Below are 25226 nucleotides of genomic sequence, written 5' to 3' on the forward strand. Positions count from 1 at the left end.
ATTCACTCTAATAAAATTAAACTGAAGCCATATTCTGTACACAATTCACTTCAGGATATATTATTCCTGAAACATTGCCTCGCTTAACCATAGAATGTCAGCAACATTCTAAAAATGAAAATAATATAACCTATTATTTATTTAAAAAATATATATTTTTAACAGCCCTCTCTCTGAAGACTGCTGTTATTCACCTTTAGTAATTTCTTTCTCTTTGAAAATTTTATCAATTTTTCTTCCATTAATTTTTCTGGTATGCTGTTATTTTTCCAATCTTTAAAAACAAAAAAACCAATAGGATATAAAAATCAGATATATTAAGGAACACTATGAGTATGAATGATCAACCAGGCAACTTCTGTTTTGTCATCATATCACATATCAGGAGTTCCTGGGTTGAAGGTTCTATTCCAGGGATGTTTGAATAAGAAAATTTTAGTGCACATCAAATCATGTGTTGTGATCATACACAAAACCAGTGCTTAAAAAATCAAGCAACATTAATTAACCTATATGCAAGTACATTATTTCTTCGAACACCTCAGTTATATAATGTAGATTACTTTATACATTTTTACGGATTTGTTAAATTTTATGCAGTTTGAAATATAAATATAAGATGATTGTATTCAAAGCTACATTTTAAATGATTAAACTACAACTATTATTCATTGATGTATTAAAATTGATTTTTCAAGGATATTCATGTCTTTGAGTAAATTCAGAATAAACATGGAGAAGATAAATCCACACTGATTTTATTTTTTTATTGTGATGAAAAGCATTCATTGCTTGAATTTGGTTAGGCTTCTGCTAAATAAATATCATTTTTCCATTGCTGCATAGTCTTCAATTTTAGTCTCCCAATTCTGTGTTGGCAGCAATATTTCTCTTTTCCAAAGTTGCACCAGATTGATTATTGCTACCATCGGCATATATTTTAATAAGTTATTATGTTTTTCAGCTATATTGTTTGACATCACACCTAATAGAAATATTTGTGGTTTTAATTCAAATTTTATGTTCAGAGATTTCTGGATGTTTTGGTGCATTTTTTCCAATACTTTTGAGTCTTTTTGCATAACTACTACATATGGTAAAATGTTCCTTCTTTGTTGTGGCATTTTCAATATGTATTGTTCATGAATTATCCATTTTGGCACTAATTGAGTTCTATGCCATCTGTAAAATATTTTGTACCAATTTTCTCTCAAATTGCAGCTTGGTGTAAATTGTATATTTTCCCCCACAGTTCTTCTTATTGTTCCACTGTTCTTTGAAGTTCTGCATTCATTTTATCATACCATTTTTTACTAGTTCATTCTCAATATAAACTATTCATAAAGAAGAAGCAAATTTATATCACAGAGGAAAGGAGGATTGTCCATAGGAAATGTCTAAAGAAAATTAGACTTGAAAACACCCCTCTTTTTATACTATTAACAACCCTATGTTGCCATGTATTCTTTGGGCATCTGTCAAAAATAATTGGAATAGTACTTTTTAGGTTTTTTTTCTTTTATGTTATTGAATGTTATGCTTTTACTGGGTCTGATCTTAAATGTACTGGAAAATGGAATACAACTTGAGATGGGAATTTGGGAGGGAAAATCTGAATTGCACATAGCTCCAGATTTGGTATATCCTAAGCCAGGGTAAAGTAGATACGAAAGCAGATTGGGTTTGAGAGTTGGACCAGCACAAGATCCTACCTGTGAAGGTCATTTGTCTACTCACATACACAATGGCATGACTATTGGAATGATATAGAAGCTGCATCCCAGTATCAAGTCACCTTCTGATTTTCATTCCTTTGAAGCTTCGTGTTATCTTATTGTGGTTTATGTTTATGTTTTTCTATTCTTCCATCACAGTGTCTTGAATACATTTAAGACAAAGATTTCTGCCTAGGATCCTAATTTTTTCTCACTTTGATTTTCTATTTGATTTATATTCTTGTTTCTTGTTCTAGAGGAGGAAAACATTTTAAATGTTGGAAATAAAATTATATCTAGCTATTTTTCTTTTCCAGGGCACGTTTTCCGAAGACCAAGGACAAGAAAAAACTGCCATGGACTTGGCAGCTGAGCAGTTACGTTTGTGGCCAACACTTAGTAAAGAGACTCAACAACAGCTGGTACAAAGTGAAGAAAGCATGGTCTTCAGCCAAGCAATTCACTTTGCCAACCTCATGGTATATCTGTTAGTGCCACTGGACACCAGTAAAAACAAACTGCTAAGAATGTCAGCTACAGGAGACTGGGAGAGTGGAAGCAATAGCATTGTCACAAATAGGTGTGTCAGTAGAATTCCCCCATCGTTACAATTTATTGTCATACAGAGTGATTAATTTTCTTACCCCAACTGGATTTAGCTTACTGGAATTGCTTTCTTAGCATTGCAGGCAGTGTTGCAGAGAGCTATGATACTGAAAGTGGATTTGAAGATTCTGAAAATAATGATGTTGCCAATGCTGTGGTGCGCTTCATTACCAGATTCATAGACAAGGTTTGTACTGAAAGTGGAGTTACACAGGATCACATCCGAAGCCTTCATTGTATGATACCAGGTATGAGGAACCATGTTCTTGTCTTGAATTCCTCTCATAGGGAGATATTTTGTTCTGTCTCAGAAAAGATAATCTTATTTGTATACTGTACGTACATGTGTGTTCCTTTCAAATGAAAATGAGAGTTTGTTAGTCTAGTTTTAGTCGGATCTGAACTATAGCAGGATTTCTGGAGGCAATTTTTAGAATGGATTAGCTGTTTTGTTCGTCCGTTTTGTTCTTGTTGTATTATGCTCATTTGGGGTGGCATTTATTCCCAGGAATTGTAGCCATGCACATTGAGACTCTGGAGGCTGTCCATCGAGAAAGTAGAAGGTTGCCACCAATACAGAAGGCAAGTATTTCAGGCTGTTTATACTGCTTTATAGCTGTGAGAAATACAGCCAGTTTGACAGCTTCAACTTTCCTTTTTCTAATGTGTTTGATAACATTTGAAAAGTTCAAAGTATTTCTTAAAAAACTAATAATTTCAAACAGATAAGTAGTTTTCCTACAATGGTGTGAAATCCACACCAGAGAAAATACTGTAGCTCAGCCAAAACTCTTAAGTAAAACAAACTGCTCTTGTATGTACACTGCTGCTTTAACATCCATTATATACTGTGACCCAGCTTTAAATCAAGGAGCAGTTTAACCAATAAAGCTTTTTTCTTTAGACTGAATAGTAATTAACTAATCAAAACCTTTTCTCACTTATCCTTAGTTGAGTTCCACCAACCCTATAGTTGAGTTCTGATCATGAATAATGAGAAAAGATCTAAAATATTATAAGGATCTACAATATTCTAAGAGTGGAGAAGCAGTGATTTCTTAACCAAGATGATTTATCCCTTCTTACAGGGTTCTTGAATCAAATAAAAAAAGGGAGATGAGTACTGTGTCCCAGAGGATTATTAACTTTCTGTAGGTGGAGTATCTCTTCCAATTTAATAGGCAAAATCTGGTTATAGAAAAAAAATGCTTTTGATGAAATCTTCCTAGGCTACACAGAATTTGCAGAAAACATTCAGTCCTGCTCTTTCAAACTAACTTTGCCAGATTTATTATAAAATACTGTTGTAATAATCATAGCCAAAATGTATTCTTTGAAATTATATTGTATTTGTTATGTTGCAAGTTTTTAAAATATATATATATATATCTTTGGGTTCAGCCCAAGATTCTTCGACCAGATTTGCTACCAGGGGAAGAGTTTGTGTGCGAAGGTCTCCGTGTGCTCCTAGATCCTGATGGCAGAGAAGAAGCAACTGGAGGGTTGCTTGGAGGCCCTCATATTCTTCCTGCAGAAGGAGCTTTGTTCCTTACTACATACAGAGTTATATTTAAAGGCACCCCTCATGATCAACTAGGTAGGATGTTTGGTATGAATGTCAAAATAATATGCTTTCCAGAAGCCATGGAAGATTAACACATGTATTAATTGTTGTTATTAATTGTTTTATTATTTTAATGTATGTTAGGTTAAACGATTCTAAGCCATGCAGTGAGATGGGTGGCATAAATTTAATCAATAAATAAATAAACAAACACAGAGATTAACAATCTTCCAAACCTACATTCCATTTATACTGCTTCTAAAATAAAATTCATTCAAAAGTAAGATTTGTATCAAGATTTTTAATATTTTACTCAAAACACCTTTCTGCAAACTCTCAAGTTAATTAAATGCAGAATTAGTATAAGAATTGTTGCAGTAAGGTTTATTATATTCTGTCTATAAAGTGGCATGCTATGTATGATATTCTATGATAGATTTGCGAGAACTGAAAGTAAAATTGTCACTATCTAGAATCGCTTTTGATTGCATGATTAGTGCAATTCCATTATTACTAAGTACTGCCTAGTCTAGTTGTGCTGGGTCTTGATATTTACTGTGGCCATAAGCTAGCATAGGTTTTTTTTAATATGCATTTATAACTATTAAAATAAGTCTGCCATTGACATCAAGTGAGTTTCAAAACATTGGTGCTGACTTTTAAACCTTGTGTATCTTAGAATATAAGATTATTTTCAAGAGCTCTCTTCCATCTGCTTTTTCCAAATGAATAGGCTGATGAGTATTTTTAAAAAGTGACTTGCTCAGTGCTGATAAGAAGGCCCACATCTAAATATCACATCATTATATTTTCAGTGCCATGGGAATATTTTATCCTTTTCCAAGAAATTTTAGATTGCATCTTTATTAGGTCTATATTGTTCGTATGTTTGCTTTTGTATGTATGGCTTCCTTCTTTCCTGTGCTGTTGATTATCAGTTTGATTTTTCTTTCTCTTCCCCTTTTCATGTATGTATGTATGTATGTATGTATGTATGTATGTATGCATGTATCTATCTATCTATCTATCTATCTATCTATCTATCTATCTATCTATCTATCTATCTATCTCCCCCCCCCCTCTCTCTCTCTCTCTCTCACACACACACACACACACATCATTTTGATACTTTACTTTTATGATAAAAAGCACCATCTCCTAGCATATGCTTATTTAAGTGAATATATGATTCTAGAATTAGTAGTTGTTAGCCAGCAATCATTTATGTAATCTCAAGACAGTTAAATATGCATAAACATAATAGAAAGTGGCTTGGTAATTTCTTTCATTCTCAGATTTATATATTATATTTCCTTATGATAGCTCAGATCATTTACAGATGGTTTTTAAAAAAATCTTGTCTGGTTACATTATTTAAAATAAAATGAAAGCTTAATATTTATGGCTCCAAAAAATAAGGGTTTTATTTTTTATTACAAGACAAGGAAATTGATGTTAAATATTTAGGCAGAGTACTATCCACCAGGATTCCTTGCACTCCATAGTATTATTTTTTAAAGAGAATTAATAAAAAGTATGCTATTGTATATTTCAAAATGACATGAGAATAGTAGCGTGAACAAACACAGAAGTAGCATTCCTCGATTAGCATTACTATTATTTAAATATAGCTGTACCATTCTGAGGATAAACATTCTATTGTGCAATTTCTGTGGGTTTTATAAAAATAAACTCCAATTGTTTCTAGACACCATGGAAACAGTGGTAGAAGTGATTCATCAATATTTTTCATCAGTGCATAGAATAAGAAACAGTGTAGTAATATTTCTACATTCAGAATAACAGGGATAGTTTGTACAGGCATGGTTGGGGCTGATGTTCACTATTTAGCAAATATATGCCAGGAAAAACTGTTTCTGTGATATAACAAATAACAAGGGAGACATCACTGGCCTTGCAGAATTAAAAATGATGCAGGAAATATAATGCATAATATAAAATATATTATCTTAATCAGGAATGGTGCTGCAATGCATTTTTTGCCTGAAACGGAACTAAAAATTGCCTCTATTGTTCACCTAGCAAAGCCAGAAGGCTTACCGGTATGTCCAGACAGATTATTTTGACCCATGAGACAGGAAATACCATAAGTAACTATTATTGTCTCTTCTTGTCTTGTCTACTAGATGAGAATCTTAGTTCAGTCGACTAAAAATAGCTACTTCCAGGCAGTAAAGGTACAAAAGTCAGTAAAGGTATAGAAATAGCAAGGATCAGTATTCTTGACTCTACCCTCTTTGGTTTGTCTATTGATAAATACATTTTTTCAAAGAAACTCTTTTAATAAATATTAAGAAAACAGTGCAACCATTGGAAATGTGGGGAGGGGGGATTTAAATAAAAAAGATCAAAGCTCTAGGTGTAATTTATCTGTCCTTGAGATTTTAATTCCTTTAGCCTTGGCATAGGCCTTTTGTGTGGTCTGACTTCCTCATGTATGAATACAGCTTTCCAGTTGCCTTACTTGATCTATGATGCAATGTTTCTCTCCTGATATTCTTAGTCGGAGAACAAACAGTTATTCGGAGCTTCCCCATAGCTTCAGTAACAAAGGAGAAGAAAATTACCATACAAAATCAACTTCAACAAAGTATGCAAGAAGGGCTGCAGATCACCTCAGCTACCTTTCAGGTAAATAGAATGTAGAAACTTCATGGATCAGAAATATTCTTGTTTTGAAAGTCCCATTGATTTCAAAGGCCTTTATTTTGTAATAATTGTTTATTCTGGATACCTTGAATGAGAAAGCAGAGTAGAAATTAATTGACTTATGTGCCAAAGTAGTTTTTAAAAAGTTTGTTGAAGTGGACACCTGCCCACACTAAACACTTCTGCTTGCTCTTCATTGTTCCTGCTTATCTTCCTGAGCAGAACTGACAACATTCTCCTGAGATATTTATTAGAGAAATATATGAGGAACCAAAAAATGAAGTCTAAAACTTACTTTAAAAGAAAGATAAGCAATAAAAGACTCTCTTTCCCTTTGCTATGTTACAGTGCAGTTAGTGTATAGCACAAGTGATAGGCACGACAGGACAAATTGTACATTTCAATGAATCCCTAGGAAACAGAAGCGGAGACAAATTCAACATTGTAGAATGTTAAACACACATAATTCTGAAAATTTAAATGCTTATTTATGTTCAGTTATCTACTGAACATAAATTCAGTAGACAACTGAACATAAATGATTCATAATAAGAAAATAGTTTGCTTGCATTTACACTGAAACATACAATTTGATCCGAGGTGCTTAAACCTTTGTATGCAATTGTATCACTCCACACATGGCTTTTTAAAAGTGGGTGAGAAATAATATAGTCTTCTTATAATATATAGTGCTGAAACAATATATTCCTGGTATCAAACTTAAAATATATTACTATATAACTTAAATGCTCCTTGTAACTCTAAGTTTAAATGTTATTAATTAGAAAATATTATATTTAATATATAGTGCTGAAACAATATATTCCTGGTATCAAACTTAAAATATATTACTGTATAACTTAAATGCTCCTTTTAACTCTGTTTAAATATTAATTATAAAATGTTATATTTAATATAACATATTAAATAATATATTTAAACTGTTTACTTGATTGACATGCACTGTATTTTTTTAAATGATGTATTAAAATTTAAAACTTTATAATGATGTTTAACTTAGCAATACCTTTTTCTATTGTCCTAATACCGAATATCCTAAAATCTCTTTATCTTTTATATCTCAATATTTATTTTTATTTTCTCTTATTATGTCTTTTTATTTGCAGCTCATCAAAGTAGCTTTTGATGAGGAAGTGAGCCCCGAAGTTGTAGAGATATTTAAGAAACAGTTGATGAAGTTTCGCTATCCTCAGTCCATCTTCAGTACTTTTGCTTTTGCAGCTGGCCAAACAGCACCTCAGATCATTTTGCCAAAGCAAAAGGAGAAAAACACTTCTTTTCGGTAATGATTGCCCCTTTTGTTTATGTCACCCTTATTAAAAATATGATTTCAATGTAGAAATATAGAGGAGCCTGGTGACCTAGTGGTGAACATGCTCACCTCCTATTCGGAAGGTTGAGAGTTCAATCCTAGGTAGTGGCAGATGTTTCTCTCTCAGGGTGCAAAGGAAAAATATCTTCTGCGAACTCAGCATGTCAGGAAGGGCATCCAGCCAGTAAATGCTGGTTGCCCCAATTCTACCTCAAATAAGGACTACAGGATTGTAAAAAGGGGGGAAAGTTCTTACTTTTAGTTGATTTAGATTTTATGCCATGCTTTAACAAAGGAGGTAGTGCCATACACTTGAAATGAAAACCAAATTGTAGTGAAAATGAACAAGTCACATAATAGGACATTTATTGTGATCAACCCACACTTCTCTAATTCTGATTATTGAAGGAGGAATGTATATTTAAGGTACACACATGAAAATGGTTTGTGAAAGCTAAACTCGTGGGCATAATAGTTCTTTCTGTGGAAGGCATGAAGGCTCCACAGTACGCCACTCGTTGAAGTAAAGCCTAGCAGACCTATTTTGATGGAAAGAGGAGAATATACAGTTGCAAGCATTCTCCTTCAGCAAAAGTACATTTATTTTTACTTTTTCCTGAATTTAGCACTCTTTCAAAAACAATTGTAAAAGGAGCAAAACGTGCAGGCAAAATGACAATTGGCCGGCAGCACTTACTAAAAAAAAAGACAGGAACAATCATGGAGGAGAGGGCAAATCGTCCTGGATGTAATGAAGAAGATGATGTCTCAGGTAATAATAGATTGAAGTCTCTCTTTTTTTGCCACTGTCTTGTTACATAAGTCACTGTGTGCTAAACTACTAAAATTATTGCAACTTTAGTTTCAGATGACAGTGAAATGCACACAAGTGGTACTTTGAAAGCATCAGAAAAATCAACAATGGAGCAGCTAGTCGAAAGAGCTTGTTTTAGAGACTATCAACGTTTGGGGTTAGGAACTATCAGTAACAGTTCTTCACGTTCAAAAACAGAATACTTTCGAATAACAGCTTTAAACAGGATGTATTCCCTTTGCAGAAGGTAAGCCAGCTTAGTTATTAAAATAGATCTAAGTTACATGAGTCACTTGTCACAATTTTTAGTCTATATTGCAAATGGCTGAAAAATATTATTTATCTCTGTGGAGGGAAGACTTCTAGAGCAGAGGGTTTGCTTGTAATTTAACCTCAAATAAAATTCCTGAAATCTACATTTTGGGTTAGGAAAGAGTGTGCTTCAATTCAGTGGATATGATATGGCATTGATCTAATTGTGTCCTTATGTTAAGCAAGAAGAAATTTAGTTTGTTGATAACTAGATTATCATCTGCGTAGAGTTATTCATGAGATACCAACATTTTAAAAATCATTTGATCTACAGTTTGTTTTCTCATTGCAATACTAACCTGATTAATGAGCAAGTAAAACATTTTAGCTTTTTAAAATTTTTGACAGATAATGTACACATGTAGAAGCTGAAGTATACGTAGAATTAAGAGTTAAGCGGATAGTCAGAAGTTATGATTTCCAGCATTTAGTAACCATAAAGACTGCTCAATAAAAATGCATCTTTTTTATTTTATGTGGGCATTTGTTTAGATGTTCATAATCTTCCCATTACAACTATTTAAACACTACAAGCTGGATTCAGATGGATAGTTTAGGAATGTTATCAGTCACCGGGTGATTTCCCTTCATAAGCATAAGAGTCTGGTATCCTGCTCCCTTTGTACTTTGTACCCAGTGCTTAACTACTGTAGTTCTGGTTTTGTTTCGTTTTTGATTTGTTGACAGAAGCCTACAGGGAGAAGAGAGATTGCTGCTGAAAATGGATCACTGCCCTTATAGAGGTTTTTTAGGTTTTTTCCCTCACTATATATTTGTGAGAACTGTTCTCAAATACAGAGAACAGTATCTTTTTAAACTGCCTATCAATATCAAATACTGAAATATTTTTTACCAAATGTGTTCGTTTTAATCCAGGAATGTTTATTCCAGAACAGTTTCATCCATGATTGTGGTGGTGGTGGTGGCGGCGTGTGTGTGTGTGTGTGTGTGTGTGTGTGTGTGTGTGTGTAGAGTGACAGCTCATGTATAGCTAGAGATTGAAAAACATGGTGAGAGAAGACTTTGGTATTGATATAAGTGGGCAAAATAAAGCAGAACTTTTTTTTAACAAACTGCATGAAATAGACTAATATTATTAAAATCAAGTTGTCTGCTAACAATGATCTGTGAAATCTCCCACAAAGCTCCCAAATTTAGGTTGCAGCATCATAAATGGCTGAATGAATTGAATTGCAGTTGATCCAGAAAAAAAATGGCTTGGTTGCCCAAGCAGAGAGCATCATGGAAATAAGCATTTCAGAGTTGATGTTGAATAGAGACAAATACTTAATGCTTAATTACAAGGGGCCCTGGAGAGGTGGATGAAGAAGATTCAGAGTTTCAGTTACTTCACTACTATCTTTATTCCTCTTCCTCTTCCTTCAGAATTCTATCTCTTCTAGGAAGTCTTCGTATATGAATTTATTCAAATTAAATAAGATTTAATGTTGTACATTTTCCTTACAAATTATCGCACTACTGCTGACATTAGTTGTGTATATAGCATCTTAGGCAGATCATTTATACAATGGTGCATGGGATAAATCTCCAGTACATTTGCACCAATCAATGGAATATGAAAAAGAAAAATACCCAGTGAATTTTGTAACCACACTTGGGAATGGTTAGTATTTCTTATGAACTACTTTCATAAGAGCTTAATTAATTACTTTATTTTTTAAAATTGTGGTTAACATGCAAGTTTGTGTTGTGTATTTCCAAAACATACAGATCATCAGAAATATTTTAAATGTGTTTATTTTCAAATACTGGTATTCACAAATGACCACTGACACAAATGTTCCAAAACTCTAGAATCATGTTGGAAAACTTGAACAATATTTTCAGCTGAATTTTTTTTAAAAAAAGCTATATAATCAGCTATTTGTATACTACAACATTAAACAGATTTTGAGGCATGCCAGAGTTCATTTCTTCTCAGGGCCAAAATATTGATTGTGTTTGATGTATACATTTGAAACATCCAAACTTTCTTGTTCATAGAAACTAAGTATTTATAAACAGCTAGGCGTGGACAAGTATGAAATGTACATCTTGTTTTTTTATTGATTTCTGTAGTGGCTGTCTTACATGCTATAGATGTCTTCTATAATATAAAATATTACTATAATTATAAATAAAAATAATATAATTAAGCTGTTAGAGCAGTGATGAAGCACCTACAACGTCTGAAGGAAAGCTGTTTCATTGGTTAATTGTCCTCACTGTTAGGAAGTTTCTCCTCAATTCCAGATTGCTTTTCTCCTTGATTAAACTGGGAAGAAATCTAAGGGCATTTGGCAATTACACACCCAAGGCACTTATAGTAGAACCTATCACCTCTTTCTTGATTCAGATCATAAAAATTAGTGGAGAATTTCATTGACTATAATTGAAAAGAAATCCCAGCATCTCTGATCAGTACTAGCCAGGTTGGAAAAGAAAGAGATTGCCAAGAACTTGGCAGTCAGAAATTTTGGTAATAATTAAGCAATAATTATTGACTGTTCCCAACCAATATTTTGTGAAATACTGTGTATTGATGCTCCATTTTGTAAAGGAAATAGTGGATTAAAAATAAGCTGTTGAAGTAAAAATATTTTCATCAATCTCCTATAAAAATATAATCTGCATTAAAATTGTCACTTCTGGATGATTGCAATACTAACCCTACTACAGAACATAACATGACCAATAACAAAATGAATGGTATTAAAGCCACTAGCAAATTGTCGGAAATCTGGACTCAAAAGGAACCACTGAAAAGAGCCAAAGGAAAAAGTCATTCTGGGGGAGGATGGGGCAGGGGTGATATCTTGATCTCTCAATGGACAGGGAATAGAATCTATTTTACATGTTCAATTGTATGAAAGCAATGTTTCTGAATCTGTTTCCTGAAAAGTGACAAAAAACTTTTTTTGATATTGATCAAGTAAAATGATGACAAAGTTTAAGTATGCAGTTTTTTTCTTAAAGTTGTTTACAATGTATATACAGTATATATATTTTAAAAGCTTATTGGGTGGGAAGATTTATAAACAAGAACACCAACCACCACCATCCCAACAGATTTTAGTTGGTCCAATGAATAGCTTCTGACTCTCTGGGTTATGGCAGATATAACAGGAAATGACCCTAGCCTGGGAAATATCTGTTAAAACAGATGTAAGTGATATGTTGATATGTTAGGTGGTCTTTTTTGGATTGTTGCCACTGCTTCTTGATGTCAGAACAAAGGTGTTTATTAGCTCTTGGAGTTTTCAAATATTCTAAATTCACACGGTGTCTAATCTGCTGTTATACTGGAAATTCTGTAACGAAAAATCACATTAGCTTTTCTTTATAACCAATTCCATTGTATGACCTCCCTTTTTCCCTTTGTTCCAGTTACCCAGGACTGCTAGTAGTACCCCAATGTATACAGGACAGCAGCCTGCAGAGAGTAGCTCGCTGCTATCGGCACAATCGCTTGCCAGTAGTGTGTTGGAAAAACTCAAAAACAAGTACATTCCTGTTTCGAGCTGGTGGTTTCCATGGGAAAGGAGTTGTTGGTCTTTTCAAATCACAAAATACACAAACCTCAGGTGAGGTTATGTTTTGTATGAATGACCTCTTAGAATGGGACGGTGTTTATATCATCAATTGTTTTTAAATCGCGTCAGTCTTTAGAAATACTTCAGGTCTTTCTAAAAAAGTTAATACTTTATCCAAACAAGTGCCTCCAGATGTTCTGGACTTAACCTCTACACAGGCAAAATACAATGGTAGTTAAAATGCACTTGGGAAGTGGAATGGGGGAAATTATCTCAGCGTATTAGCTACATCTAATAAATGCAAAATTATTAAGGTTCTAACTTGTTCTAACTTTTAATGTTTAAGTTATTTTTGAGCTTTATGCCTTTTCTGCTCTGCCATGTAAACAGAAGAAATGTTACCTAGCTAAATCCATAATATCATACATAGAATGTTTCTTTCTCCTTAGTATATGACACTTCCCTAAACAACCCCCACACCCTACCACACACCCTACAAATATGACCCATTGCTAGGCAGTGAACTAAAATGAAAATTGGTATTTATTGTATGAGGTAAGAGTGGAATTAGAGTTTATTCTATGCTTTGGTAACCAATTATTAGCTTGCTTGAAAAAACTTGCCCTATGGAATTTTTGAAGAGGGTAAAAAAAAAAAGAAATGAATAGTTATGTGCAAGTTACATAAGCCATGAATCATTCAAGAATTTAAGATGTGAATAGATTTTAATTGCTTAAATACTTCCAGCATAATCCTGGGAATACTATACTGCTTTGTATGAGTTTGTGCTTTGAATGTATCCAAATAATAAAAGAAAATTATTCGATGTCAGTAATCTACAAATAATTGCTGTGCAGCTTTTTTGGGTATGTCTGTGTAGGTACTTTCAAGTGTTTAACTGTAAGAATTGAGCAATTGGAAATAAAAATGTATCACCAAGGACTTTGGATTTGCCTGCCCCAAGAACAAACCATCCCCAAAGTTATTGTTTGCTCAAGCCAAACTATATACAAACAGAGACTGTTCTTTCTTGTCATTATTTTGTTTGGGGCAAAAATATATAGAGGGAACTAAAAGAAAGATTGGAGAGAAAAAGGAGTGCACAATGAAATTGAAAAAGTAGTAAAAGTGAATAATATAGGGAAATATATAGGGAAAAGCAAGGAAGAAAATGCCAAATTGAAATAAGGATTAAAAGAAGCAGTAGCCAAGCTCTAAACAGGCAATGGTGAATGTTAAAAGAAGAAAAATCTTAATTAGTTATCTTTTTAGGCATTCTTTGCCATGTTTGGGTTCCCTGGATATTTGCGCCTCTGTTGAGATGTGGCCAGGGACACGGTGACTCAGTGGCTAAGATGCTGAGCTTGTCAATCAGAAAGGTCAGCAGTCCGGCGGTTCAAATCACTAGCACCGTGTAACGGAGTGAGCTTCCAGTACTTCCATTACACAGCTTCTAGCAACCTAGCAGTTCGAAAGCATGTAAAAATGCAAGTAGAAAAATAGGGACCACCTTGGTGGGAAGGCAACAGCGTTCCATGTGCTAACATGACCATGTAATTGTCATCAGACAGCACTGGCTCTTCGGCTTAGAAAGAGAGATGAGCACTGCCCCCTAGAGTCAGGAATGACTAGCACATATGTGCGAAGGGAACCTTTACCTTTTACCTTTGAGATGTGGCCATTTACTTACTGAATTTGCTGCACAGCTTCAGGGATATTTTGAAAACAATTAGGCAGTGCTTCAAGCGTCATATGAGTCTTGAGTCCTCTCTGCTTTTCAGTAAAGTGTTCCTTTTTTTTCCAGGCTTCTTCATAAGCCTGAAGAAAAGATGTGGTTACTTTGTAAGTGAATTGAATCAATTCCATAAAAAGCTGCATCTTTTTTTTTAGGCTTGTGCAGAAGCCCTCCAAAAATGAGTTTCTTTAATAAACAGCAGAGTGGTGCTATGCTTCCATGAGTCCAAAGTATTCTTCTGAATCTTTTTCAGAGCATGCATTGCACAGCTCTGTTATTCATGCTCATATGAGTAGGCCGGTGGGAGAACAATATATGGAAGAGCAGAAAATGCTTGTATATTTACAAACAACATTATACAGTACCTACCGGTACAGAAATGGTAAAGGTATCTTCATAGGGATATTTTAGAAGCAGCTCTTTATTAATACAGTAGTTTTGATTTCATCTGCAAGCATAATGCTTAAATATATGACTTTCACAGTGATAGACGGTTGTATGTCTTATCCATGTTGGGAGGTATGACGTTATATTGTATTTAGTTTATATTTATTAAATTTTATGTTTAATTTGAATAGTTATATTTATTTTATCTGCCCATAATCAAAAGAGCAGATTTAAGATAACTAAATAAACACATCAATTGAATGCTGTTTTCATTTCAGAGAAGTGAAATGTGCTGTACAAATCAAGGGTATAATCTGTTTCCTGCATTTGTTTGCATAGCTCCTACATCACTTGAATCATCAAGCAGCATAGAACAAGAAAAATACCTTCAAGCCTTACTGAATGCGATTTCTGTCCATTGCAAATTGAATGGCAATAATACTCTTACCATCAGACCAGCAATTGCTTTATCTCCAGGTAATATGATCCTTTTGAATAGCTTGGATAAAATCCAACATTTAAACAGAAAATGTTATGTTTATAATGATCTTTCTTCGAATTTAATTTTCACATTATAATCTCTCATTGGCTTAATAAATCATTGCCTAGTTGGATGATTTGTCTCTGGAATTTTTGCAAGTATACTTTTCATATAAATGGCACTATATAAAAGTAAAGTACTTTGAACTAAAGTAAAATTTCTAGCTAGTGAGATTCTATGTCACATATGTGAACAAATGTACAGGACTTTAAGTCTATTACAAATTTACAAGCAATTTGAAATGCTTAACACAGCTTTATCAACATACAGTGCATATACGGTAAATATATATTGAAGGTGAAAGGTTAAAATGTGATATGCTTTTTGCAGAATAGGTCTGGATAAAGCCATTAAGAAATGCATTAATATTCTATTTCAGTTGTCATGTGATGAAACCTGTAGGGTTCAAACAAAGGTAACGCTGCTGTTTTAGATACAGGAGCATGCAACTTGCCAAGTTTGTCCATTTGGCTTAATCAGTTGGTGAAATCAATTGTATCTAAATTCTGGCTTTTTCATAACATAACCCTGTCACCAATTGTGCATGCTTTGCTTCATTTGTTGTTAAATACTTCGATTGTGTTAGCCATGCCTAACTTCCTGTGATGCTGCAAATGTATACTTGCTATTTCTAATTATGTGTAATGTCTCTTAAATGTGGGAAAGTGGCAGCAGTTAGATAAATGAACCATTGACAGAATATTTCGATATATGTGTCATTGTTGTGTTCAAATATAGGGTTCAAGTTAGGGTAATATATAGGTAATTGTCAACTTGAATGATATTCTACTTTTAATCTCTCCATTCTTTTTGACTGACTTTAGGCACTGAAAGGAGGGCTTCAAGAATGTCTACTGTGTTTAAGCAGGTAGTGCCAGGACATTTGGATGTAAATCTATCCAATAGCTTTGCTCGAGGAGGTTAGTAAGACTAGTTCAAAGCCTACCCATGGATGTAAGGGTGATTCTTGCATTTTGCCTCACTTGATTGCATTATACACACATGAATTATAGCTTTTTATAAAAATTGCCTGATCTGCATATCAATGCAAGAGTATGCATTTTGAAATAAAGATTGCACATGCAAATGAATATGCATCTAGTTCTTCTCATTTGGGGGTGAGTTTTTTTGCATCAGCAGTAAGGACTGGTAACAATTATGCTTTCTAGATTTCAGCTGTGGACATTTTATCAGATGGGAGATGCCATCAAGAGTGTATTTTAGGTGGAATGCTAGGTGGGCCACCTGTCATAACATTTACTCATATATTACTTACACATTCAATATTTGACCACAGAATGTGAAACTACATATGGAGCATCCCAGGACAGTGTTTTTTCATAGAATAGAATAGCCATGGATTCCAGCAACTGTTCTTTTCTACACATTCACAAATGTAGATGATTAAAGTAATAAATTTTAATTCCCTGTAGAACTCAACTATTCAGTCAAGATGTTTAATACTGAAACACCTTTTATGTATAGATATTAATGCTATATAGTGAAATGAGAATGTCTATCCACAGTAGAATTAGTAAATATAATAAAATATTATAACAAACCTTTTTCTGAACATTGCTTTTAAACATCAGTTTTGTTGCATTGATTGCACAGCCACTGCAGATTCTGAGGGGTATGTAATCAACATAATAGGATACTCTGTCCCTAAAGATGCTCTTCAAATTGCAGGAATATGCTTTTGATAAAGTGATAATGTAAAATGACCAGGATTTGACTGGGGAAAAGATATAATTCAACTGAAAGTAACTTCTGTCTAAATCCACTATAGATGATAATGTTTTAATAATGAATAGATTAGAAACTAATGGAAGAAGTCCTTTTAAAATACAATATATCCCTTATTGTGACAATACTGTAAAATTTGTATTTTATCATGTGTGGTAAATCAAGTGACAAGAAACAATAGGCTTATGAAAAAAGTTTTACTTGTTAAGACTGACATTTAAAGAACAAAATGCCTCCAGAGTTGTTAGAATTAAACTGAACTCAAAATTATCAGTGTTTCACAAATCACATCTGACTACTCTTTCATTGCGGATACCTAATTTAGAAAGCAATAGCTGTTTGTTGTTGTTGTTGCTATTGATAGGAATTAAAATTATTTGCTCCCCTACTGCAACTCACCTAGGGATCTGCCAGTAGATATCAATCTCCTTTTTTTTTTACTACCTTTAATATAACAAATTAGGGACAGTGCTGAATTTGGAAGTCAAATGTATTTAATTTGGGATAGATGAGGTGTAATGATGCGGTTAGAATGCTTATGACAGCATGTAAGAGATTCATACGCATCATATTGGAAGAATGTAGTTGCCAAAGTCACCAAAAACTTGCATAGATTTATTCTGTAAGCCAGTGATGGCGAACCTTTTTTGGCTTGCATGCCATAAGTGGGGGGTGCGCAGGGGGGTTGTGTGCAGGCGTGCCACACCCATAATGCAATGTGTGACCCCCCCAGTGCACATGCACGCACTACAGGTGCGACCTCCCCATTTTTACATGCTTTTTTCGCCCTCCCCAGACTCCAGAGGCTTTGTAGGAACATGGGGAGGGCGAAAACAGCCTCTCCCGCCTCCCCGGAAGCCCTCCGGAGGCTTCAGGGACCTTCAGGAGGCTTCCCTGAAGCCTCTGAAGCAGTCAAAACAACCCTCTGAGCAAACCGGAAGTCACTTCCGCTTTGTTCGGAGGGTCATTTTAAGCGCTCCGAAGGCTTCAGGGACCTTCAAGAGGCTTCCCTGAAGCCTCCGGAGCAGTCAAAATGACCCTCCGAGCAAACAGGAAGTCCGTTCCTGAACTTCCGGTTTGCCCGTAGGGCCAGTTTTTTGCGCTCTGGAGGTTTCAGGGAAGCGCATGAAGCCTCCGGAGGGCCTCGGGGGGGGGGCGTGGATGGCTCTTTTTGCCCTCCCCAGGCTCCTATAAAACGTCTGGAGCCTGGGGAGGGCGAAAAATGGCTTTAAAAAAGGCTGACAGGGCAGCGCCTCACGTGCCCTGACAAATGGCTCCACGTGCCACCTGTGGCACGCGTGCCATAGGTTCGCCATCACTGCTGTAAGCAGTCCAGAAAATATTTAGGCTTCCCCTAAAAATAAATCTAGGATAGCAATAGCTTTCCCCCTATGTAATTACATAACTTCGATTCTAGTCATTGCTCTCATAAAATCTTGATATAATAATAAAACATGCTAGGATAGAAACAAAATATATTCATTTTTTTTCTTCTTTTACATGACAATTTACCTCCATAATGCAAGGAGTACCAAAAAGAAGCACTTTACTGTAACGGTAACTGTAAATTCAGCCTTGTATTTAATTTAGAACTTTCTTGGCAACATTTTTGTATTTTGGGATGAAATATCTTTTCAAAACATTCATTATAGTATTAATATTTATTTGTTATCTTACTTTAAGAAGAATGCGTATATTAGCTGACTGTATAATGTAGATTTCATATAAAAGCACTCCATTTCTTGGAAATCTCAAGGAAAAAAATCAGAACCATAAGCAAGGAAGCTGTATTTAGAGTGATTACAACTATCAGCACAATTAAGTTCAATTAAATGCCAAGTGAATATTCTTGAATGATGTAATATCTATGTCAATTGGTCCCAATTGTCATTTAGATGAATGGAAGGTAGCCATTTTTTAATATGTTCCCTGTCTTGATCATATAGAATTATAAAGAATACTAAAACAGAAGAAAACTGCCTTAGTTAGCAGAAGCATCATACATGAAATACATTCTTGGACAGTTATAAACAGTCTTTATTTTTTAACATTAAGTCAATATTTGAAAGAGAAGAATTCTGCCACCCTTCCTTATGAGTCTGTTGATAAAGCTGTTGGATTGCTAAATTTATGTGAACAAATGATTGTATTTAAGGATATAGTACAAAGAGCTAGAAATAAAGTCTTTGGTTTGGTTTGAATTGCAGAGCACTTAGTCAACTGTATGAGTAAGGTTTAACATCCAGGTTAACTTTCAGCCACCTAAATATGTATTAAATTGTAAGATTAGTAGAATATTTTTTTAAAAAAGAATGACATTTCCTGTTGCTCTCAAATTGTTTAATGCTTATTTCTTTAGAAAAATTTAAAATCAAAGCTAAAATGCTTTTTCTTAAGAATCTGAAGTCATTTCAGTGAATTCAATTTAAATATACAGCTCCATTATATAGAATGATGTAATCAGTTTAATACTGTAAGACTAGATATTATGTTTAATACTCAGTGTATTAATGCTATACAATAGGCTCAACCAAACAAAAAAAATGCATGTTAATAATTTGATTGCACAAACACATGCTTTGTATGGCCCTTGAAATAAAGAGATATAGAACTAAATTTGTTTGGTTTTTCACCCTGCATTGATTTTATTCTTCTACCATTAAAAATAAATAGTGATAAATTGTGAATTTTGAAATTGATACATTTTTCCAGAATTGTTTTTTTTTTCATAGTGGACACTCTTCCAGTTGGTATAATTTACTGTCACTGCAGCTATTGCAGTGCCCATATTGCATATATTGCAATATGCATGTGCCCATATTGCATATTGTTAACCTATATTGCAGCTGATCTATATTTTTCTTCTTGCAGCTTGATTTAGTGATTGAATCCTTGATGCTAATTGTTAAAACTCAAATGTTACAAGCAATTGTTTTTATCATAATCAAAGCAGTAGAAATATAGAAGTAATCTTTCTTTTTTTCTGTTCAATATGCTGTTCAATATGCTGTGATTCACTGCTTTATTGCAATGTCCGCCCCATTGCTTTTCCTTTTCCTCCTGTCCTTACTGATAACCTCCAGTGGTTGGGTACAGAGATAAATGTTTCAAACGAATTCCAAATTAGAAAGAATCTAAATTTTCCCCTCTCTTTTATGATGTATATCAATGCACCTTAAAGAAACTAGGTTGGTTTGCTTAGGCAATATAATTGCTAGGCCATCCTCTTGCTATAATATACTGTGGAGTGAGTCATAGACCCATAACCATTATTTTTATTGCAAAAAGATAGAATTATCCTCAGATCACTTACCAAAAACTAAATCATGACACAAGTACTCCTGTTCACATAAATACCAATGGTTGTTAAAAGGGGAATACATGTTTAAATTATAAGATAAAATAATGCATATATCAATTCGCTTGTTTTAAGTATTATCTTATAATTGCAAGAGATTTGAAAGTTATCTATATGTCCTCTAATCACTGTAACCTATCACTGGCTAATGTGGTAATCTGCATGTGCTTTTCAATCTGTAATCATCGCTTTTTATGTAGTGCAAGGTATAATCAAGCCCTGTTTTAATAATGGCAAAAGGGGAACTGATGCTTTATTTCAGATTTCTTTCCTTCTTTCTTTTTAGAAAAAAGATATAACGGGATCATTTTGTCAGCTAATGCTCTGAGTCTTGAATGGCAACTGATTATTTAATTATTTATTAGTAGTAATAATAATAAAGATTGCATACCATTTTCTTTATTTCAGAGATTACTTCAAATTATAGTTTACCACCTTCAGTTTCATCACTAAAAGTCAGAGGGCTGGCTTTGTACATAGGTGGGACAATTCCTGTCAGCAATATTTGCGTGGCAACACTTCGTTACTTTTTAATCATATCAATTGCTATAGTACAGTTTCTGAGTAATAATATCAGTTGATCTGGAATTCTCAGCTGCATTATTGATGTTGTCAATAAATCCATAGAAAGCAATGACCTTCAGACCAAACATGATTTATATTTTAATACACTTGCTGTTCTCAAAGAGTGTGTTACTTCACATGACGGTTTTCTAGGGCCAAAAGAGCCGAAGAATGATTGATGGGAAACAATAGAATCTGCTTATCTCTATTATATGTAATGACCATCTCCACTATAATGGTAGTATATTTCTGGCATCAGCTAGATTGCTCAGATCACATGATTAATTTCAGTCTCGATGCATAAGGAATAGGAAATCACATGGTCCCAGTTCAATGTACTAATGTTAGTAGTAATACAGGAAGTGGTTTTTTAATGGCATATATGTCAACAACAACATTTTAATTAGTAAGTGCCTTTTCCTGTTCTCTAATCCCAATGCAAATTAATGCAGCTCACTTAAATAGAAGCTCACCCTGTTTCTACGTAATGTGGTTACACAATGTCTATAGCGAGCTGAAGATACAGAAAAGTAGCTTCATAAAGTATTAAACATGAGATGATTTGAATGTGATTATTATGGTAAATCATGATCAGCAATTCAGAACAGATTACATTAAATATGGTTTTAATGTAACTGATTATAATAGTGGTGCAAATGTGTTTCGAAGTAAAATATACATAGGACATTTGCAACTGCCCAGAGTCATTGGGAGGCAGCATATAAATTGAATAAAAAAAGCTCATGTATGTGAAAATGCAAAATATTTCATAACTTTTTTTAATTTTTATGAAGGTGTGTGGGCCAGTCTACGTTCTAGTGGTCGATTTATCAGCACTCAGATGCCATTCCTTGATGTGGGTGCAAGATTAGCTGGAAAAGATGGTTCACCTTCATATACCAGCAGCAGTGCCTATTTGCAGAACCGACTCCTCAAGCGCCAAGCTGCTCTTTATATATTCGGAGAAAAATCTCAACTCAGAGTATGTCTGTTTTCCATATACACTTCTAGGCTTTGGGTGAAATAATATTAGGACTTGTTTTTAACTGGAATGCACCAGAGCAGTGAACTGTGCACATTGGAACGCTCTTGGTTTCAATAAGTTTTAACTCTCACAGTTGTGCTAGACTGCAGGATCTCAGCTGAAATAGCACAGGCACATGGATTCTGTCGAGTCTTTCAAGACATACTCAGTGCATTATTAGATGCAGCAAAATCAGAAAGAAAGGGAGCTGGAAGGCACTAAGAAGCATCACTGAATAACCTCTCTAAAGGCCTAAAATGGTATCATCAAAACTTGTCAATCCAATCTTGAGGTACGGGAGAATACATGAATAGAACCCTGCAAGTTTCATGTGACTTGGGGAACTCAGGTTGCCCATCCCTGCATTTGAACATAATGTGTGCAAACCTGCCCCCCCACTAGACAGTGATCACTGAGAACAATGTGTTGATACCTGGAGCCTAACAATGTAATTTCATTATTAGTTTTAATTAAATTATTTTACTCTGTTAAAATTAAAGACTATTTGTCACAGTCCATTCTTTTCAGGGAGATAGATGTTGAGTTATATTTGGGCTTACCTAACTAAATAAATATCATTTTTAATATGACTGGAAGATCTGACTTTGATTGTATTTACTTATTCTTGTTCAGTGATGTATTTGTTCATTTAACATATTTCATAATAGCATTTCAGGACCGTGATTTTCATAAGGAAGCTTACGACACAAAATGGTAGATTCAGTACCAAATTTTAAAAGTACTTTAAATCATTGTTAAATAAGGCAAGTAAAATACAGTCAAATGTATAACAAAAACTTTTAAAATTGAAATCTAGTGGTGATTTTAAAGCACAGGTTGGATTTCAACCAGCTTTCGATCCAAACTATATCAATTGTATATAATATTAATTATTATATACATTATATATGCATAGCAAGATGGTCCTGCAACATTTAAAATGGTGTCCCTCAAAGACACATAAATAGAGGAATTCAGATCCTCTCAAATCTAAACAGTACTTTTATGTTCAGTAACATCAACTCCTAGTATTCAAAACCCCTTTCCTAGGCTATCATAAAAAGGGAAAGTCCAAAAATATGGACTTTTGTTACCATTTTTCATATTATTCTAACTAGATTCCAGGAGAGAGAAAAGCCGCAGTCTGCATTACATTATATTACATTATAATTTTTATACAAGGATCTGCATAATACTAAAAAAAAAATTGTACTGTCATCACATTACAGCAAAATAGATCAAAAGGAGGATTGTGGATCATGAGGTCATTTGTGTTTTGCAGCCAAAAATCAAATACAAAGAAAGTTATGTAAGATATATACTATACCTAAGTAATACCATGTTATTTCAGGTCTCAGAAAAAAATGTTAAGTTTTTCCAAAAAAAATGGGATAGGAAAATTAAATCGCTTAATAAATAGTTTAAGTGTATGTTTAAAATGAATAGCATAAATAAATGCCTTCTTTGTCTACAGGGCTTCAAACTTGATTTTGCTTTAAATTGTGAATTTGTTCCAGTTGAATTCAGTGACATCCGGCAAGTGAAAACTAGTTTTAAAAGACTCATGAGTGCTTGTGTTCCTAGCAATATTCCAGCTGATTCTGAAATAACATTCCTTAAAGCTCTCGGAGAGTCTGAATGGTTCCCTCAGGTAAAGTGATATGGGGCAATCATAAATGCTTGTGATTTCTGAGGGAAAACCAAGGCTATTTTGATTCTGTAAAAAGAAAAATTCTTTCATTTTTTTCTGCATTAAATAAAATCTGTATTTCCATGGAGACAAATAAACATCCATCAGTGAATATTTATACAATGGCAAAATGGATTTAACCACTGAGATACTCACTTAATCACAATCAGCCATAAAAATGTTGCATTGGGCTACAATAATTTAAATCTACTCTTGAAGTCATTTTCCATTTTCTACTTTTAACAAAAGAAATTCAGTTTAATCAACTATTACCATAGATTATCCTATAGTAAATGCCTCATCACTATATTATTGGCTAAGTCAGGTACACGGCACATGTATATTGAAACTGAATAGAGTGTCTTTCTTGATAATGATTTGTATCTATAAATATTTTAAATTGGTTTTATATCCAATGTAGATTACAAGATAATTAGCCACTCGTTTATTTTTTAAAGAAGATTGACAATGCAATGAATTGTATTGTAGAATTTAATCCCTAGAATCTATATATCATGCTTTGTAACAGAAGCTTTTGTAAAATGTATAACATGCTACAATATAGCTTGACAGCCAATTGGGCTTGAAATATATGCTACAATATAGTTTGAGAGCTAAAACATGCTATAATATATGCTACAATATAGTTTGAATTGAGCATGAAAAATTATGACTGAATTAGCTATCAAAAGAGAACAGCACCTGGCTAATTCTGGTTGCTCTCGGAAAACTAAGAAGTGCCAAATCTGGTTAATACTTAAATGGAAGACCATCAGAAAATTGAAGTTGTAAAACTAGACTTGTAAGATTTTTTAAAAAATCCTGAAAGAAGGCATTGATCAGCCACTTGTATATTATTGCCAAGAAAATGATATAAATGTATCCATTAAATCTTCAGTCTTAAGACAAACTTTAACTAAAGCATTTGATCCATAAAACTACTTTATGGATCAATGAAAGGGTACCCATATTATTTAGTGTTCTGTAAGCATTTTCATTTAATAGGAAAATAAGATGTTCCCTCTGTAGTCATGAGGCCTAGAACTACTAATTCAGATATGGGTCCAAATGAGGGGGGAAATGACACTGTACTTAATTCTTTATTTTGTTCTTTTTGTTTTAAACTTTATAATCTATTAGTTCAATAAGACCTGATACAAACTGAATATCTAATATTTTCAATAGTTTTAATAAAACAGATTTTATTAGTCATTGTATAAACTATCATTAATTTTAGTAACCTGTTTCCTTTATGTTTTGTATAGCTTCACAGAGTAATACAATTGGGTGTTGTCATATCAGAGCTACTTGAAAATGGTTCTTCAGTTTTAGTTTGTCTGGAAGATGGCTGGGACATCACAGCGCAGGTCAGTGATTATGACCTGCACGTATAGCAGGCAAAGTGAGAGAGACTGGAGTATATTTGGACAGGGGATGTAATATGAAGGGGAAGTTAACAAAAATTTCTTTTGCTGTTGCAGAGAAATGCTTTCCATTAGCAAAGGGAGTCAGTCCCCTCTACTGGGAGTGGGTTAGCTTTATCAAAATTTTATATTTAAAGCTCAATTATATCCTGAACCCATTCTGAGAATACACAAAACAGAAAGTAATGCCTTTCCTTCCTAAAACCCCAT

The 25226-nt window shown here is 33.9% G+C and overlaps 1 protein-coding gene across 3 annotated transcripts in view; it reads left to right on the forward strand.

Annotated features, from left to right (window-relative positions):
• The window catches only part of SBF2 (SET binding factor 2), a 211756-nt gene that overhangs the window by 165092 nt on the left and 21438 nt on the right, over positions 1-25226 (forward strand). For 2 of the 3 annotated variants that reach the window (XM_081942456.1, XM_081942457.1), the window contains exons 19-32: positions 2033-2295; positions 2397-2569; positions 2830-2903; positions 3723-3918; positions 6410-6537; positions 7683-7858; positions 8515-8660; positions 8751-8949; positions 12402-12598; positions 15009-15146; positions 16035-16130; positions 21673-21860; positions 23377-23553; positions 24858-24959. In XM_081942456.1, coding sequence (XP_081798582.1) covers positions 2033-2295; positions 2397-2569; positions 2830-2903; positions 3723-3918; positions 6410-6537; positions 7683-7858; positions 8515-8660; positions 8751-8949; positions 12402-12598; positions 15009-15146; positions 16035-16130; positions 21673-21860; positions 23377-23553; positions 24858-24959 — 2253 coding nt within the window. The remainder of the gene's footprint in view (positions 1-2032; positions 2296-2396; positions 2570-2829; positions 2904-3722; positions 3919-6409; positions 6538-7682; positions 7859-8514; positions 8661-8750; positions 8950-12401; positions 12599-15008; positions 15147-16034; positions 16131-21672; positions 21861-23376; positions 23554-24857; positions 24960-25226) is intronic. The other variant, XM_081942458.1, reaches the window with a different exon arrangement.

The sequence above is a fragment of the Natrix helvetica genome (assembly GCF_964273705.1).
Source record: "Natrix helvetica genome assembly, chromosome: 1".
Lineage (NCBI taxonomy): Eukaryota > Metazoa > Chordata > Lepidosauria > Squamata > Natricidae > Natrix > Natrix helvetica.